General features: G+C 37.8%; 1 protein-coding gene across 29 annotated transcripts in view; it reads right to left on the bottom strand.

The window, feature by feature from the left end:
- The window catches only part of syd (JNK-interacting protein syd), a 648,626-nt gene that overhangs the window by 355,212 nt on the left and 274,044 nt on the right, over positions 1–19,370 (bottom strand). For all 29 annotated transcript variants that reach the window (XM_067136859.2, XM_067136850.2, XM_067136852.2 and 26 more), the window contains one exon: positions 5,573–5,740. In XM_067136859.2, the coding sequence (XP_066992960.2) occupies positions 5,573–5,740 (168 nt within the window). The remainder of the gene's footprint in view (positions 1–5,572; positions 5,741–19,370) is intronic.

Genomic DNA, 19,370 nt, shown 5'->3' with positions numbered 1-19,370 from the left:
AGCGCGCTTCCCGCCAGTGCGCGTGACCCGGATCCTGCCCGCGTTGCCATGCTATTTCTAAGCAGTCAGTGTGAGCTCAGCTCTTGATGAAGACACATCGTATGTTGTACGCACCTTGAGTAGTAGTGGCGTGATATATTTTCGCTCGTTGTTCATCGCTCACATCTTTTGGTGATTTTTTATGATTGTGGCAGTAGTGGGCCTATATGTTATAACTTTGAATTATATTTACTGTAAATTGTTTTTATCATGATTGTGTGATGGCACATTGTAGTGTTGGTTTGACCGGCAGTGATAATGAGTTTACGAGTGAAGGAAGTGCTGATTCTGAAACGGAAAGTTTGGAAAGCGAGGACGAACCGGAACTCAACCCAACCTGGTCAAATCGAACATTTGGCTTGAAGAATATACCATTTAGCAAAGAAAACGAACTGCTAGTGCCGATACCGGGAGAAAACAAGCCAATTGACTGGTTTCTATTGTTGCTTGATAACAATTTTTTGGAATTTGTTTGTCGTGAGTCAAACAATTATGCGTTGGAGTTCTTTTGTGGGCCAAGCACAAAGGAGAAATCGCGCATTACGAGATGAAAGGATGTTAATGTCAATGAACTAAAGACATTTTTGGGTTTGCTGATTCATACAGGAACATTGCGAATGAGCAGACAACAAGATTATTGGAAAATTCACAGGCTTTTCAATGTTCCTGCATTTCAACAGTATATGAGCCGGGATCATTTTCTACTTATATTACGATGCCTACACTTTTCCCCGGCTAGACCTATCAATGATCCCAAATCCCAGTCATTAGACAGGCTGGAAAAGGTTAGACAAATTATTGATTTTTTCAACAATAAAATTTATTATCCTTCACGGGAACTGTCCATTCATGAAGCTATGGTACTTTGGCGGGGTCGCTTGATTTTCAAGCAGTGTATAAAGGGAAAACGGCATAAGTATGGCATAAAACTTTATGCTCTAAATGAACCTGAGGGCCTCACTTTCAAATTTATTGTGTATGCCGGAGCCAACGACCAGTTATCTGAGAAAGGACACTCTACAAAAGTGGTCATGCATCTTTTGGAGCAACTTCTGAATAATGGCCATGCCGTGTTCATGGACAATTATTATAATAGTTTTGCCCTAGCATCTAAGCTGCTGTCAGAAAACACATACAGTACAGGAACACTCCGAGCTGACCGGCAGCACAACCCTCCAATTGTGAAGACGGCAATACTGCCTAAAGGTGGAGCTATTGCTCAGTACGCCGAGGTAATTATGGTGGGCAAATGGAGGGACAAGCGAGTGGTACAATACATTTCCTCGCAATTTGAGAACACAATGGTCACTGTTACAAATAAAAGGGGCCAAGAAAAAGAAAAACCTTTGCCAATAGTGCAATATAATGCACACATGAAAGGGACGGATCGGTGTGACCAACTCAAGGCGTACTATCCTTTCGAAAGGAAAACCCTTCGCTGGTACAAAAATATTTTCGTCCACATCATTCAATTGATGATCATCAATGCTTTCCACTTATACAATATGCACAATACCAGGCTTGGAAATCAGAAAATGGTTTTATACGACTTTCGCCTACAAATAGTAGAATCACTTCTGCCACCCCGTCAAGCAGAGCTAGTGCGCACTCCTCTGAGAAAGAACAACTTGCATCGGTTGGTGAAAAATGATGAGCGAGACTCCAAAGGAGGAACCAAACTCAAAAAGTGCATGGTCTGGTATAAAGCAGGAAGTAAAAAACAATCAACGTTTGTCTGTTCTGGCTGTCCAGATTTGCCGGGGCTTTGCCCGGTTGCTTGCTTTGACAAGTACCACAAAGACATGTAAGTGGGCGAAACAGTGGATGGTGGGTGGAGCTGTAAATTATTGTACATAGTGAAAAAATAGCATTAATAAAGCTAAATGTGGTTTCTACAGTTTTCCAATTTATAACATGTCATAAACAGTAATTGTTGTAATATATTTCATTATAACATAAGATTTTCAACAAAACAGTGATCAGTGGTGTAGCGCACGGTGCTGAGGGGCCGAATCCAACCCACAGACTTAGACGTCTTCAGAAATTTTAATTTAGGCCTGTATCATCCTTATAGGCACACGTTTGGATTTTTGACAACATTTGGTAAGTTTTGGATTTTTGACAACATTTGGTAAGTTTTATATCATTTTTTCATTTTCAGTTTTTGGGGGTGGAGATGTGTACTTTGCATAGCAGTGAACGTGTTAAACACATGAAAATCAAAGTAAAATGCTCAACATCAACATTGCGCACAACATACGCGGGGCGAGTCATACTGAATTACACTTTACTCTTTCCTTATTAGTACACAACTTACAACTCTACAGGTAAATCCACCTTCTCATTATAGTCTCCCTTCAGCTGTAAGTACTTATTGGACTAGGGTGGTACCCTCTCCAGATCCTCCGGGAAACATGCCTTAGGAGTGCACCACACTCACAGCTGGACAGCTGCTTACAGGTCTTTGAAGTCTGTGAAATTTTGTTTGTACAAGGGTTTCTTCATGGTCCTGAATAAATGATAATTAGAGGGGGCCACTGGCAGGACCTAGTGTTTACAGTGCACTATAGCTTCTGGTATAGGCTAGAGCAATTTTGTTACTTTCATAGATCTGTCTCTGTCTTATCCTTGGCTTTGACAGTATGAAAGTGACTGAGGTATGAGCGATGCTAGTAATGCCAATCCTTATGCAGCCAGTCCCTGCTATGAATGGTGTGTAAATGTTGCTCGCAGGGTCGGTTGGTGTATGCATTTCAGTGGGCTTGGCAGACTGATATGTAATAGCAACTCTGGCTTGGTGAGGAAAGCAACGGGAAACTACCTCACTACTCATTTCCATAGTACACCTCTTCAGTGATGCCTAGGCCATCCATGACAGCTGATGGCAGAGCTGTTGAGGATCCCACCAGCGTTAGCGCTGACGGACTGAACATACATACAAAGTCAAGGTAATAAGTTAGATATGGTAGCACCTGCAACCCTGGCTCGGCAATAATGGCAATTGCTTCCTCACTCACATGCGGCCAGGTGTTGTCTTGTTGAAGGAGAACATAACTCTCTTAATTTTTCTGGCCACTTCTTTTGAACTACACAATGAAATTTGTATAGGGTTGCTACAAACACGGTGCTGTTGATAGTGGCCTCCGGTTCCAGACAACCGTTAGTGAGTCTTATGACCTTTACGTCCCAAAACACCATAGCAATTTATTTACTGACTGACGGTGCTGTCAGAAATTTCTAAGGGGCTGGGCAGCCCTTATATTCCCACTGCCCTAATTGACGCTTGGTCTCAGAATTATCATAATGAAGCAAGGTCACACAACCTTTGACATGAAACCCACTAGATCCTGGTAGTTGTGCTGCAGGAGATCATTTGTGCTTCAGTCAGGCAATGGGAAGCCTATATGGAAGACACCTTCCCTGATTAAAAATACTCATGTACAATGCGCTTCAGGGATCTTCTGGCCAGTTTCATGGCAACCTCCATGTATGTGTCCATGCCCCATCAGAACTGTTACCTCTCTGCTGATGTACAGCCATTCTTCCAATCTTCAATCCAGTAGTACACGATTTTCTGCATGTTCTCTTTCCACAGAAACCATGTTGTCCATTATTACCCTTCACAATGGTTCTCCATGTTGTACGTTATTGCACTGTTAATGGAAAAAAAAAATGCACTGAGTTAAACAAGGGATTGCCTCTTCTGTTCAGTGCTGCTGTCATGTTGCGGAAAAATGTACTAGCTACCCATGAAGTGCTATGACTCGCGAAATGGTGAGCCATGAGAGAGAAACAACTTTTTAATTCAATAACAATTCAAATTCAATTCTCAGATGTACTTAAGGAGGACAGATCTCAAAAGCTGCATGTATCAGCAACATGGAATTTTCTAAAATGAACCACTTCCAATAATTTGTTAAAGGACTTCAGTCATATTCCAATTAGGAATTCCTACACAATAATCATAACAGGCATGCAAGTACAAAGACCTTGAAAAATGTCTACTTTTTGACATCCTTGAAGATTTCTGACGAATAATTATTGCTCACTCTTATTATTTATTTAACATATATAGTTTCTCGTAAGTTACATGTTAAATAGCACACACATTATGGAAAAAAATAAATGATAAAAACACAATGAATAACTTAAAGGCAGAATAAACATAAAAATGAAATAAAAACACAATGTAGGAATGGAGAGATATACTACATATATAAGCCTACTATATTTTAAAAAAAGAAGCAAAATAAAAATGAATTCATAATATTTATATATGTACTCACACACATTAAAAGATGAAGACATGACCTAAACTAGAATGCCTAACTGTTGCAGCCATTACCCAGCTGTCATTGATACTGCCAAAAAGTTTTCAATGGTCACAACATAATTCCATGGATGTGTTGGTGAATGGGATGCAATTTACTGGTCCATATTTTATGTGCTTCTTGAAAAACATTGTTCATGTGGCATAAACCTGGTGGAAGGATGTGACTAATGGCAGGAAGCCAGTGCAGCGAGGTTGTTTTCATGACTGTGCTAATTATCCGCATTGTCTGATTCAGGACTATCAATTTTCTTGGTACAGGGGATTGTTCAGCCAGACAAAAGAGCAGTATTCAGCTGTTGTATACACCACTAACTCTAGCTCTTCTTTATAAATTCACTCATTCCCACTCTACTGTCCAGCTCCTTGGCTGAATGGTCAGCATAGTGCTATTTATTTCAGAGAGTCCCGGGTTTGATTTTCGCCCAGATCAGAGATTTTAACCTTAATGGTTAATTACCTTGGCTTGGGGATCGGGTGTTTATACTATCATCAACATCCCTGTAACTCATACACCCCACACAACAATTTCCTCCACTACAATACCATGCAGTTTCCTAGACATGGCAGATGCCACCCTCCCTCGTTGGAGGGTCTGCCTTGCACGGGCTGCACCTTAACTTCCTTGAACTAACTTGGTTGCAAATTTAGACTACAAAACAACTATTCACTACTGCTGAATGTATGCTGAATATGGCTGCCACTGTTTAGAACAAAAAATTTAATACAAAACTGAAATATTCAATCTTTAATAGTATCTATAGCATAAACTACTCTGTGATTAATTTATAACACACCCACACAGTAATAACTAAGGATAAAATACCTAATTCCTTTGAAAATGCAAATACAGTATTGCCAGAAAACAAACCAAGAAAAGAGGTATGGAAAATAATAATGTTCATGGTTTTTACGTCCCATTAACTAATTTTGACGGTTTTCAGAGGCAGCAAGGTGCCAGAAGTTTGTCCTGCAGGAGTTCTTTTTCGCACTAGTAAATCTACCGACACCAGGCTGATTTATCTGAGAACCTTCAAATACCACTGGCACCGAGCCAAGATCGAACCTACCAAGCTGAGGTCAGAAGGCCAGTGCCTCAACTGTCTGAGCCACTCAGGCTGGCTTTAGAAAAAAAAAGTGAAGCACCACAAAACACTCAGAAGTATAGTTATACACATGCAGAACTGAAACAGAATAACTCACATTTCTCCATCCAAGTAGTCAAAACCACGCTTCTTGTCATTGAGTGATCTTTTCCTCATGGTATCAAGAGCAGGGCTGACACGATGCGTTGGTGCATTATATCGTACATTTACGTAAGGTAATGGTTTCCTCGGAGGACGCTCGGTACTACTGAATAAGTTACTAAAACTGAGACAGAAAAAGAACTGAATTACAATGGTGAAAATACACATATATATAGAAAATATACAAGCAATATTTCACAAATACCATACTTCCAAAATTTGAAATAAATGATGATAAAGTATATAAAGCATACATTGTTAAAAAAGATCAACAAAAATTGAAGGTTTTGTAAAAATGAAATAAATATTAATCCTCCAGATTGAGAATATAAAATGCTGACCTATATTTACTAATGTAAAAGCCTTGAATTTACAGTCGTAAGTTTATCAAGTGACATTTCATTCTGGGATGGAGTTTGTGGTTAACATAATAATTCTCATTACAATGAATGGAAATGTAGAAGAGAAGGACCTAATGGATATTAAATAATGTTCCACGTGCTGGTCGAGTAGGGTACTATTCAAGCATATTTTTAAATAGAAACAAGCATTTTTGTCAAAGAATTCTCTGCACTGCTGAAGAGCTTAACTTAGACTGTAATTGAAAGCTTGATTTTTTTCAAATTAACAGGTACACTATATCCTGGTTGGGTCACATACTACGTAGAAATTGTCTTCAACAGAGAGTGATGGAGGGAAAAATAGATGGAAGAAAAGGAAGAGGAAGAAGAAGGTTTGGAATGTTAACAGATAATACCAATATCAATGGTCCGTTATTGGACATTATAAATTTTCCGCTAACTCATTCCTGGTTGCCAGCGTTTCGCCCCCGTGTGCTAGGCTGGGCTCATCAGTTGGTACCTAGCACACCTACCAAGACGCTGGCTAGTGCATACCATGGAGGCCACTGCATAGGCTAATTGTAGCCACTGGCAGTGCCAATGCACTATGAGAGACTTTGTCTCATTATCAAAAATTGATGCCTGCTTGGCCATCAGATGATATAGATGTTGATTCCCATAGGGAATCAGAAATATTTGTTCCGAATGAATAAATTTATAATACCAATATCAATGGTCCGTTATTGGACATTATAAATTTTCCAGCTAACTCATTCCTGGTTGCCAGTGTGTGCTTAACGTGCCTGAGTTTGTCCTAGATTCCCGTCGTCTATAATTTCAATTCTTTGAAAGACTGTTATGACAGACAGTCAACTGTATTTTGTTATCAACAACACTTTGTAATTCTGCATAATCTTACGATGTCAAACCTTGTGTTTTCAAAGGTATGTAAGAATCCAGATTATGTCTTTATTTTGGTTTACCTAGTGGATCTGCATCTTTTGTTAATTTTAATATAGTTGAGCTAGAGGGTGATTTTTGCGAACCTTTTCTTCCCCATAATGTCCTATCTTCAAAAGGACTTCAATAGGGTCCTTGCATGTTCCACACTCCTCTCCTTAGTTGTCGTTTATTAGGCCTGTAAGTTTACCTTCGCATTTGGTTCAATTTTATGTTTTGATTAGTTACCTGTCACTGCATAGAAGATGTGAAATCGCCGCTACAGTGTAATTTTCCTATCCTTCATATTCGTATTATTGTCAATGTTATTATTTCCGCATTCATTTTTATCAATATTATTTTATTATTTTTTGAGTTCAAGGCCGTTATTTTGGCCAATCCAATTGCATGACCATATATGGTCAATTTAAGATAGTTAGCAATTTCTCGAATATTCCTATTGCAACACCTGTTTCAACAGCGGTAACCGCACATGCGGTATAGGATGCCTCAAAATTAAAGCACCTTACAAAATTTTTCAAACGTTACAAAATTACAATTCTTGATATACAGGTCACTTAATCACTCTTGCAATGTTAAAAATATTCAAAGTTCATGAGTCCCATTCTTGAGGTTTCCCTAAATTCTTTTTTTTTTTTTTTTTTTTTTAAATTACAAATATATTCAAATTAATATTTTCATCTAGTTACATAAAAATTCCTTCAAGTTACATAAAATTTTAATACAAAAATCACTTCAAAAATAATTTTTGCATCTTGCAATGTTCATTCTGTCCAAAAAAATAAAATGGTAAAACAGCATATTAAGAAACACTATAATCAATGATGTTCAAACGTTCGTGAGTCCAAACTCTTTTCTTGATGTTTCTTAAACTAAAAGGTAAATTGTTTACATCTCTGAACTCAATAATATACTTTCACAACACACTATGCTTAGTTCCAGTTTTCCATCCAACCACAGATTAAAATAATAATTTAATTTGTATAAAATAGCTACCGGCAGGACTCAAACTCACATCGTTGCGGTTTGTAGATGAGCACGGTAACCACTCGGCTACCACTCTGCTTGACTATGTTGCAACTCTCCACGTATATACACACTGCATTGGAATCGGGAGATTCATCAATTTTTCGGAAATTATTAGGTAGCAGACCTGACATGTTTAAGTAAAATGTGTTCGCCTTTTAGTGTTCTATCACCTCCACTTGGACCGAAGCGGATCCTGCCCCATGACATTTGTCCTTAATTTTTTTCAAAAACTAAAGCACGTTGACCTAAACCCTTATACACGATTTACTGTTGAGTGTCCCCCAACAGGTACATTAAGCTCACTGAAATCGATTGGACGCAGGTTACGAACTCTCCTTGTAAAAACTATAAGCAACTGTTGCACTGGAAACATTGATAAGTTTCAATCTATTGGAAACTCTAACCTATTTTCAACTTCTTCTAGCATCTTGTTCATTAGGCCTTTGGTAATTAGATATCTTTGTAGAAACCATTCTTCTGACAACTCTAAAAAGTAGTTTTTTCTTAGTATGGATCGTCCTTTGCCTTTTTCAGTTCATAAATATTCTTCACACAAAAGTAAAGCTTCAAACTTAGGTCTTCTATACGCCTCCATTTTGAAATTTTATCAACTGTTAAGAGGTTTAACACAGGGCTGCTGCCATGTTAATTTAACACAAGTATTAACAATTTGTTAGAGTTAATTCTTGATGAGGCAACCATTCTGTTAAATTATGTATTAATTCTCCTTAACAGCAGTGTTAACAGTTAACATTCATTGAAGAAACTGGGCCTACATGTAGTGTAGCTGTGAACAATGACCTAGTTGAAAATGATAATTGTTAAAAAAGAAAATAAATTACAATGTAGTAATATATATGCCAATTAAATTTCACAAACAATTAAACAACAACAATCTCCATTCTAAACCGTTATATTCCTAAATAAATGATCTACCTGTTCCAGATTTGTATTCCCAATCTGACATTCACTTCTCTTAGATTTCTTCCCTATGGAAATCACTTTAGGCTTTGAATATTAATTTTTATATCATACTAACTACACCTCTTTTCAAGCTTGAAGATATTAGATAACAGGCTTTCAGCACTGTCTACAATTAAGTCCATGTCATTGGCATAGGTTAAACTGCTGCTCATTTTCACCCATCTGAATCCCTCACTGCCATATTACACCATTTAGTAAATTATCCATATATACTTTGAAAACTAAACTTTGTCTAAGCCCGTTATTACTTTGAACCAACAACTTATTCTACCATCAATCCTCACTATGGCCAGATTCTAAATGAAAAATGCCGTCGATTGTCTGTAGTAACCTATCTCTAATCCTATAATCCCCACATACAGCTAACATGTAATACCAATATAGTTGGTCCGTTATTGGACATTATAAATTTTTCTAGCTAACTCATTCCTGGTTGCCAGCGTTTCGCTATCACGTTCACTAAATTGGGCTCATCAGTTGGTAAATAGCACATCTACCAAAACACATGGCCAGTGCATACTGTGGAAGCCTCTGCGTAGGCTACTTGGAGCCACCGGCAGTGTCAATGCACTATGAGAGACTTTGTCACATTGCCAAAAATTAATGCCTGCCTGGCCATCAGATGATATAGATGTTGATTCACATAGGTAACGTGAAATATTTGTCCCGAATGAGTAAATTTATAATACTAATATAGTTGCCAACTTAACACACTGGGGAGAAATGCTGGCAACCAGGATTGAGTTAACTGGAAAAATTATAATGTCCAATAATGGACCAACTATATTGGTATTATAAATTTACTCATTCGGGACAAATATTTCATGTTCCCACAGTGACGATTCCATAAAATAAGTATATAGAGTTAGGTGATAACTATTTATACACATAATCATCAATGATCTGCATTTAGACCTGTCGCCCAGGTGGGAGATTCCCTATCAAGTGTTCGCCTAGTCTTTTCTTAATGGATTTCAAAGAACTTAGAAATTTCATTATATTCACCGTAAGTACATAACACAAAATAAATAAGTTAAATCTTGAAATGCAGGAAAAAATAGTTCCTTGTGCAGTACTATACATGCTTATTATACTAAAGCACAAAACTTAGGTAGTTAATAATAATAATAATAATAATAATAATTGACATAACTCAAATTTTGTAAACTACCTTATGGTTTTACACAGTTCTCTGGAAGTCACAACTCTATTATACATACAGAATTAGATGTAAAGATACCTGTGTCCACAATAAGTAGTCCACATCTTAAAAAATAAATCAAGTAAGTAGCTTTACGTCACATCGACACAGATAGGACTTATGGCGATGATGAGATAGGAAATGGTAGAAGTGGGAAGGAAACGGAGGTGACCTTAATTAAGGTACAGCACCAGCATTTGCCTGGTCTGAAAATGGGAAAACTCTAGAAAACCATCTTAACGGCTGCCGACGGTAGGATTAGAACCCACCATCCCCCGAAAGCAAGCCCATAGCTACGCGACCCTAAACGCACAGCCAACTAGCTCGGCCGTCTTTGCAAATGTCTTTTTCTATCAGCAGAGGATTTTTTAAATCATCATATTTTGTATAGGCTACCCAAGATGTATTTGTACAATAGCCCACTACTTTTCTGATTAAACATCTCTTTATTTAAGCTATTGCATCAGTCACCTCACACACTGTCCACGTACAATGGTGATCTCGCGATTCAATTAATTATTGAAGTACTGTGCAATGATGCAACATATGAACTGACAATACTGAGCGGTTCTTCCTAATATAAAACAGATAATTTTGATTGTTCATGAGCATGACTCAGTCATACGGTAGGCTATATAATAATGTTGTTAGCTTTACGTCCCACAACTTTTACCATTTTCAGAGACGCAAAGGTGCCAGAATTTAGTCCCGCAGGAGTTCTTTTACATGCCAGTAAATCTACCGACACAAGGCCGACTTATTTGAGCACCTTCAAATACCACCGGACTGAGCCAGCATCGAACCTGCCAGGTTGGGGTCAGAAAGCCAGTGCCTCAACCGTCTGAGCCAGTCAGCCAGGCTAGAGGGCTGAGTTTAATTAATTGTCGAATGTCAACTACCGTATAATCCCAAATACCACCCGCACTTTCTTCCCCAAAATATTGGTTCTATATCTTGGGTGAGGGTCGTATTTAAGCCGTTCTTTCTCGTAAATATTTACTACGTTTACAAGGAGTATTGAAATAGATTTGAATACGGTTACCGTAGTCAATATACCACATGCAAATGGACATTCAGGTCTTATTGTGTTTTAGTTGTGTTCTAGAAAACAAGATTGATTTTTTCCTCAATACGGTTACAGTGGCATGTAAACGCAAAATGTAAGGAAATGAAATACGGTAAGTCAAAGAATATGGGTAAATATGCGGTAAATATGAAAGCTGCTGCTGCGGATGCTAGATCGTCATTTATTTCACAAGTGTTGCTGGCATGTTGGGTGTGCGAATAGCTGATCTCGCAGGATATCGTACTTTGCGAGAGTCGAGACTGTTGGTTACGGAAGTCTACCTCGCTCACATTCGAGTTCCGAATCTGTCCCGTGAAAGTGCTGTCTCGACAGTAAGCGATGGATTCAAAACGGCATCTGCAGTCATTTACTGTGTGTGAGAAACTTAAAGTTGTAAGCAAAGCTGAAATATATGGAAATTGTGCCATTGGCAGAAAGTACAATATTGATGAATTGTGTATTCGTGATGGGCGGAAGAAGAAGAAACAACTTCTAAAAAATAACGGCGATTGCAGAGCATTGCGCAGGTGGAGTGCAGTGTTTCTGGAAATTGAAGAACGACTCCACAAATTTGTGATAGAAAAATGTAAGTTAGGATTACGGTGTTTCCAGTGAAATGTGTCAATTGAAAGCACAAGAGATCTCAAGACACAGGGTTTACTGCAAGCCGCGGATGGATATGAAACTTTTATCAGGGAAGGGGATTGTGCATTTGGAGACGTATGTCTGTTACACAACGTCTCCCTGGGGCATATGAAGAAAAATTAACAGCCTTTCAGCATCACATTATTTATTTGAGGAAGCAAAATTCTTATTTGCTGTTATAAATTGGGAATGCTGACCAGACACCTGTCTATTTTGAAATGCCGTTGGAAAATACAGTGGATACGAAGGGTTCTAAAAGTGAAACCATCAGAACAGGTGGTAACGATAAGCAACGATGCACGGTAATGTTGTGTGTATTGGCGGATGGAACCGAACTCCCTCCATATGTGGTTCTGAAAAAGAAAACCTTTCCGAAAGGAAACTTGCCGTCTGGTGTTACTGTTAGAACACACGAGTCTGGCAGGATGGACAGTGCGTTAGTTGACGACTGGGTGAAGTGCGTTTGGCAACGTTACCTGGGAGCTTTGTTACAAAAACGAAACATGCTTGTGTTGGGCAGTTACTGAGGACATACAACTGATCTTGCGATAATTGCCGGAGGGCTCACTTCTATTCTACAGCCGTTGGATGAGTGCGTGAACCGGCCTTTCAAAACTGCAATGAAACAGTTGTACACTGAATGAATGACTGATGGTGATCACGTGTTAACACAAACCGGACGAGTGAAGATGCCTGAAGTGGGATTAATATGCAGCTGGATCAAGACTGCGTGGACACGCATTCCCAATGATCTAGTGTCCAAAAGTTTTAAGAAATGTGGAATTTCAAATTCAGTGGACAGTCGTGAGGACAACTATTTGTGGAAAGATGCCAGCGACGAAAGTTCTTATAGTGAAACTTCAGATGACGACGGTGAATTGTGAACTATCTGAGTATTGGACCGATTTTATTTACAATTTTTGTGATGTTTTAGTAATTGTAAGCTGTTTGAATTCATACGTGTGGTATATTTGAACAAAATTAAATAGGTATGCAAGTTATTTATTTTTTATTTTTTTCCGTATTTTGCCATCTCAAATTTAGAGTGCAGGTCTTATTCGGTGGCGGGTGGTATTCGGAATTATATGGTTGTTATAAAAATACAATTTGATTAAACTAATACGGTAAAGAGAAAAACCTAATAACCTACCTACTTACAAGCTAGGTACTTTGGAATTATGTTTTGACTATCTTTTAAACACTGCAAATTAATCCATCTATTATTTAAACCTTCCTATAAGAAGAGGACAGAATGTAAGTGGGTATTATTTTCAAAAGAGCTGGGTGCGAGAGTCCGTTATAGCATAGGATTCTTTCAGTGTGCCATTGCTCTGTATGTATCGCTAAAGCGGAAGTTCGGCTCACAGACAATGAACCATGTGTGTGTTGTGTCTTACTGATCCGTGACTACGTACAATTCTTTCAGTGTGCCATGACTCTGTATGTCTCGCTGCAGCAGAAGTTCGGCTCCTCGCCAATGTCCATTGTCCCGGTAGTGAGTCGTGTGTGTATTGTGTCTCACTGAGCCATGAGTGTGCCACTCAGCACTGTCTGCTGCGAGTCAGCTGAATCGTGTACTATGAATTTGCCGTTCCTGTGAACCAATTCATTCGGACACTTGAGTGAATCTACACACTGCTTCAAACCACACACACACTAGCCAACACTCCTGTAGAGACGCCATGCAATGGAACGTAATAATGTCTCTGATAGCACACGTTAGTTACATACCTACCGTACTTCAGGGCACATGGACTCTCCCTTCCCATACCACGCACATGCGAACTGGCGAGAGGAACAGAGCTTTGAGTTAGCTGGCGGTCTAAGGTAGTGTTGTCACTATGTTTTCAGTTGGATAAAGATTGAATGTGACAGAGGTTGTACAGCATAACAATATCATCCAGGTCTTCAAGAAGCTTAGCCGGCCCCGTGGTGTAGGGGTAGCGTGCCTGCCTCTTACCCGGAGGCCCCGGGTTCGATTTCCGGCCAGGTCAGGGATTCTTACCTGGACCTGAGGGGCTGGTTCGAGGTCCACTCAGCCTACGTGATTATAATTGAGGATTAATGGTTATGAATTTCATGTTTTTGGTCCGTATTGAACTGAGAAAAATATATAAGTAATAATAATAACAACGTAAACGTTTCCACCTTTTCAATACCTTTTCAATACAATATATTCACAAAATTATAAATTACACGGTACTAGTTTCGACCCATCTAGGGGTCATCATCAGCCGTATTGGAGCAAAGATCACTTTTGGTGAAATCCTAAGAAAATGTTATTTTAAAGAATAACAAGTGAAATGAGATGTTATTATGGTAATAGTTAATAATACAAGGAATATACATTCTAAGAGGTTTTTAACAAAGAATAAAGTATAAATGGGGTGTTGTAAAAATTATAATCATGGAAATCAGTAAGTTCTTGTATTGAAATGACATATATAAAATTATATACGGCTTAGGAAGAGGGCTTAAGGTGGGGCTGAAGGGTGCGGGAGAAAGTGTAATTGTCTTGGAAAAGTACCTTTGATTAAATTTAGGATTGAGTTTAGGTTGGCTGCATTATTGTTTCTGAGGAAAGTGATAAATAGATCGAAGAGTATGTTGGGTTTCTCTGAGATTTCATTGAGATTGTGACTGGCATTAAAGTATTGGTCTAGGTGTATGTAGTAATTTTCCATTATGTTGAGTAAAGGGCCCTTGTTTGCTAATACGAGGATGTCCATGTCTTGTTCAATATTGGTGAAATTATGGTTATAATCTTGCATGTGTTGGCCGATGGCTGAAAACCTGTTGTATTTTATTGCGTTAGTGTGCTCGTGGTATCTGATAATGAAGTTTCTCCCGGTTTGCCCGATGTAGGTTTTTTGACAGGTGGTACATTTGATCCTATAAACAAGACCAGCAGTTTTTTAAAATCAGGAGTTTATAGGATCAAATGTACCACCTGTAAAAAAACCTACATCGGGCAAACCGGGAGAAACTTCATTATCAGATACCACGAGCACACTAACGCAATAAAATACAAAAGGTTTTCAGCCATCGGCCAACACATGCAAGATTATAACCATAATTTCACCAATATTGAACAAGACATGGACATCCTCGTATTAGCAAACAAGGGCCCTTTACTCAACATAATGGAAAATTACTACATACACCTAGACCAATACTTTAATGCCAGTCACAATCTCAAAGAAATCTCAGAGAAACCCAACATACTCTTCGATCTATTTATCACTTTCCTCAGAAACAATAATGCAGCCAACCTAAACTCAATCCTAAATTTAATCAAAGGTACTTTTCCAAGACAATTACACTTTCTCCCGCACCCTTCAGCCCCACCTTAAGCCCTCTTCCTAAGCCATATATAATTTTATATATGTCATTTCAATACAAGAACTTACTGATTTCCATGATTATAATTTTTACAACACCCCATTTATACTTTATTCTTTGTTAAAAACCTCTTAGTATGTATATTCCTTGTATTATTAACTATTACCATAATAACATCTCATTTCACTTGTTATTCTTTAAAATAACATTTTCTTAGGATTTCACCAAAAGTGATCTTTGCTCCAATACAGCTGATGATGACCCCTAGATGGGTCGAAACTAGTACCGTGTAATTTATAATTTTGTGAATATATTGTATTGAAAAGGTATTGAAAAGGTGGAAACGTTTACGTTGTTATTATTATTACTTATATATTAGAATTGAGGAGCTATCTGACGAGATAGCGGCCCCGGTCTAGAAAACCAAGAATAACGGCCAAGAGGATTCGTCGTGCTGACCACACGACACCTCGCAATCTGCAAGCCTTCGGGCTGAGCAGCGGTCGCTTGGTAGGCCAAGGCCCTTCAAGGGCAGTAGTGCCATGGAGTTTGGTTTGGTTCTTCAAGAAGCTTATGGAGAATCTGCATTGCCTTACAGAACAGTGGCACGGTGTACAAGCTTTCAATTACGGACACCAAAATGTGGTAGACATGCGTCGGCCAAGTCATCCTAGTGTCAGTGAAGAAGTGCATGCTCTTGCTGTGTTACTGGACACTGATCGATGCCATATGATTTGTGAGCTGGCCCAAGACACCGGATTAGTACATACAACTATGTTTCACATTCTGAAAGAAGGCCTGGGTATGAAAAAAAATTGTATCACAATGGGTTCCGTGTTATTAGACAGAAATGCAGAAATGGTTACGATATGATGCTGCTTGTAACCACTTGGAGCACTATGACTCAGAAGAAGAGGCTTTCTTACACTGTATCATTATGCTGGATGAGACGCAGGCCAAATCATAAAATCCACAACTGATATGCCAATCAAACTAATGCCGTCAGTCACTATGGAGATCAAACGTTTGTCAAAACCCCAGCAATGTGAAAGTTATGGTTATTCTCGTGTACGATGGTGATGGTAATTTTGCATATTCCATCACTTATTTTGAATGCTACGTCGTAAAGAAACCTCTTCTGTACAAGTGACATTGTGTCTGGTAAATTATAAATACCGGAACTTACCACTACTGGAACTTGTTACCGATTACAAAGTGAAAGATTTTCTTTCTACCCTTCCTTGAAGGTAACCTATAATTGTAGTCAAGGTCGCAGTTCTCTGTGTTTGCTTGGTAAGATACGGAGGTGGGCAAGGAAGGAGTTGCGAGCAGTTTTGTTAGGAATATGCTGGCAACTCACATTCCTGTCAGACAAATGCAGGTATACCATAGCCGCTGTTTCTAAACTGTGGTAATAAAAGGGGTCAACTGTAAGAAATACTTTGAACACTATTCTAGCAAATCACGTATACTCAGTGTTGAAGTATGATAGACCTTTGGACCATAAGATGCAGCCTTATTTAAGGCAGTACATTTTGTAACAAAAAGTGCATCTTATGGTCCAAAAAATACCTATCTCTATTCTGATCAACAGAGACTTTAGTTTGTAAATAACACATAATAGTTTGATTAATTAATGATGGAGAGGAGAAAATTACACAAGAATGAAGCACTGTGAGGAAACTTTAGGTTACGTAGCCAGTCTCCAGCGCTCCAATATGAAACTACATTAATTAATGCAGCCTGTCATCAATGTGTTAAGACAGGTTAGATTATCACTGCAGAATATTTCTCAGTTATCTAGTCCACAAAATTTAAACAGCAGATCTGATCAAAAATGGAATACTAGTAGAGTATACACCATGAAAATATATACAAACTGGAAGTACACCACAAACAGACTATGAAAATAAATTAATGGCTACTGAAACATACAAGTTCTTTCAAATTCACAATGATGATTAAAGTATAGCTGCTGAACTCCTGAACAACAATATAGTGTATCTTTCTGAAGTACTGTTTTGATATTAGAGGCTCTGTGTATAGTTCACTAGACGGCCCTGTAGTCTAGGGATAGCCGAGCCTGTGTATTACCCTGCAGACCTAGGTATGATTCCTGATAAGATCATTAAATTTTTATTTGAGTCTGAGGGCTGGTTCAAGGAGCATTAATTCAACGTAGGAACAATTTTTTTTTTTTTTTCAGTTGAACAGAGTGTTGAAAAAATTTCCATACCGTCACATAGAGTAAGTCCTCTAGTGGTGTCAATTTACAAGATCTGCATTTCAGAAGCTAAATTCATGCATATACATCATCATCATCAATGTCCCATCAATTGTTGTTGTTGTTAATAATAATAATAATAATAATAATAATAATAATAATAATAATAATAATAATAATAATAATAATAATAATCATCATCATCATCATCAACATCATCATCATCAGAAATACAGGACAGAAACATTTACCGTCAGAAGATAAACAGATGGGTAGTAAAGCCAGAGAATGAAGTTCCTAAAATATCGGGGACTAAGTGGTCAGAGGAAAGAAAACAGGCACACACTGAAAGAATGAATATGGTCTTTTAGAACGACAGACCATAAATGTAATGCGTGATCCAACAGGGTCCATAAACAAATAATAACAACAACAACAACAATAATAATATATTATATATTATAATATAATAATTAAACCACATAAAAAACACCAATGGTGGAACAGTGAATTTGATGAAACAGTGGAGAAAAGACATCAGGCATGGCTATTACATCAGTCCCAAAAATCAGAAATATCCTATCAATACCTAGTAAAACAGAGAAAAGAAACTACCAAGTCTTAAGACGAATAAAAAGACAGCATCATAAGGACACACTGCAACTAAGTGACAAATAATTCAATAATCAATCAATCAATACTGATCTGCATTTAGGGCAGTCGCCCAGGTAGCAGATTCCCTATCTGTTACTTTCCTAGCCTTTTCCTAAATGATTTCAAAGAAATTGGAAATTTATTGAACATCTCCCTTGGTAAGTTATTCCAATCCCTAACTCCCCTTCCTATAAATGAATATTTGCCCCAGTTTGTCCTCTTGAATTCTAACTTTATCTTCATATTGTGATCTTTCCTACTTTTATAAACGCCATTCAAACTTATTCGTCTACTAATGTCATTCCACGCCATCTCTCCGCTGACAGCCCGGAACATACCACTTATGATATATTAACAATTTGTTGGTTATTTTGATCCACCTTTTCAATACAAATTACAGTTTGTGTTGTTAAGTTGTAATGTTACAACACTAATTTACCGGGACATGTTTCGCTTTTATTCATAAGCATCATCAGCCTATACAATTGTCTCAAGGTTTGTCATATTGGGATTGTTGTTACAAATTTCATTACATTGAATGTAAATCTAATTTCAGTGATAACAATATTTAAAACACAAGAATAATATACACTTTAAAAATTATGACAATATGATTTGCAATGTTAAAATGGAGTAACTCTTAATTCTAAAACACATTGACGTCCAAAACACAGTTGTTACAATTTGGCCAAATTTTCAAATTGTAAAAACTGTGTTTTGGACGCCAATGTGTTTTAGAATTAAGAGTTACTCCATTTTAACATTGCAAATCATATTGTCATAATTTTTAACGTGTATATTATTCTTGTGTTTTAAATATTGTTATCACGGAAATTAGATTTACATTCAATGTAATGAAATTTGTAACAACAATCCAAATATGACAAACCTTGAGACAATTGTATAGGCCGATGATGCTTATGAATAAAAGCGAAACATGTCCCGGTAAATTAGTGTTGTAACATTACAACTTAACAACACAAACTGTAATTTGTATTGAAAAGGTGGATCAAAATAACCAACAAATTGTTAATATATCATAGCATAGTTTAATACGGGCCTAAAAATGAGATTAGTTACATGTAACATACCACTTAGTCGAGCAGCTCTTCTTCCTTCTCTCAATTCTTCCCAACCCAAACATTGCAACATTTTTGTAACGCTACTCTTTTGTCGGAAATCACCCAGAACAAATCGAGCTGCTTTTCTTTGGATTTTTTCCAGTTCTTGAATCAGGTAATCCTGGTGAGGGTCCCATACACTGGAACTATACTCTAGTTGGGGTCTTACCAGAGACTTATATGCACT

The sequence above is a fragment of the Anabrus simplex genome, chromosome 1, assembly GCF_040414725.1.
Source record: "Anabrus simplex isolate iqAnaSimp1 chromosome 1, ASM4041472v1, whole genome shotgun sequence".
NCBI classification, from domain to species: Eukaryota; Metazoa; Arthropoda; class Insecta; order Orthoptera; family Tettigoniidae; genus Anabrus; species Anabrus simplex.
This window is presented reverse-complemented; position numbering and strand designations above follow the sequence as displayed.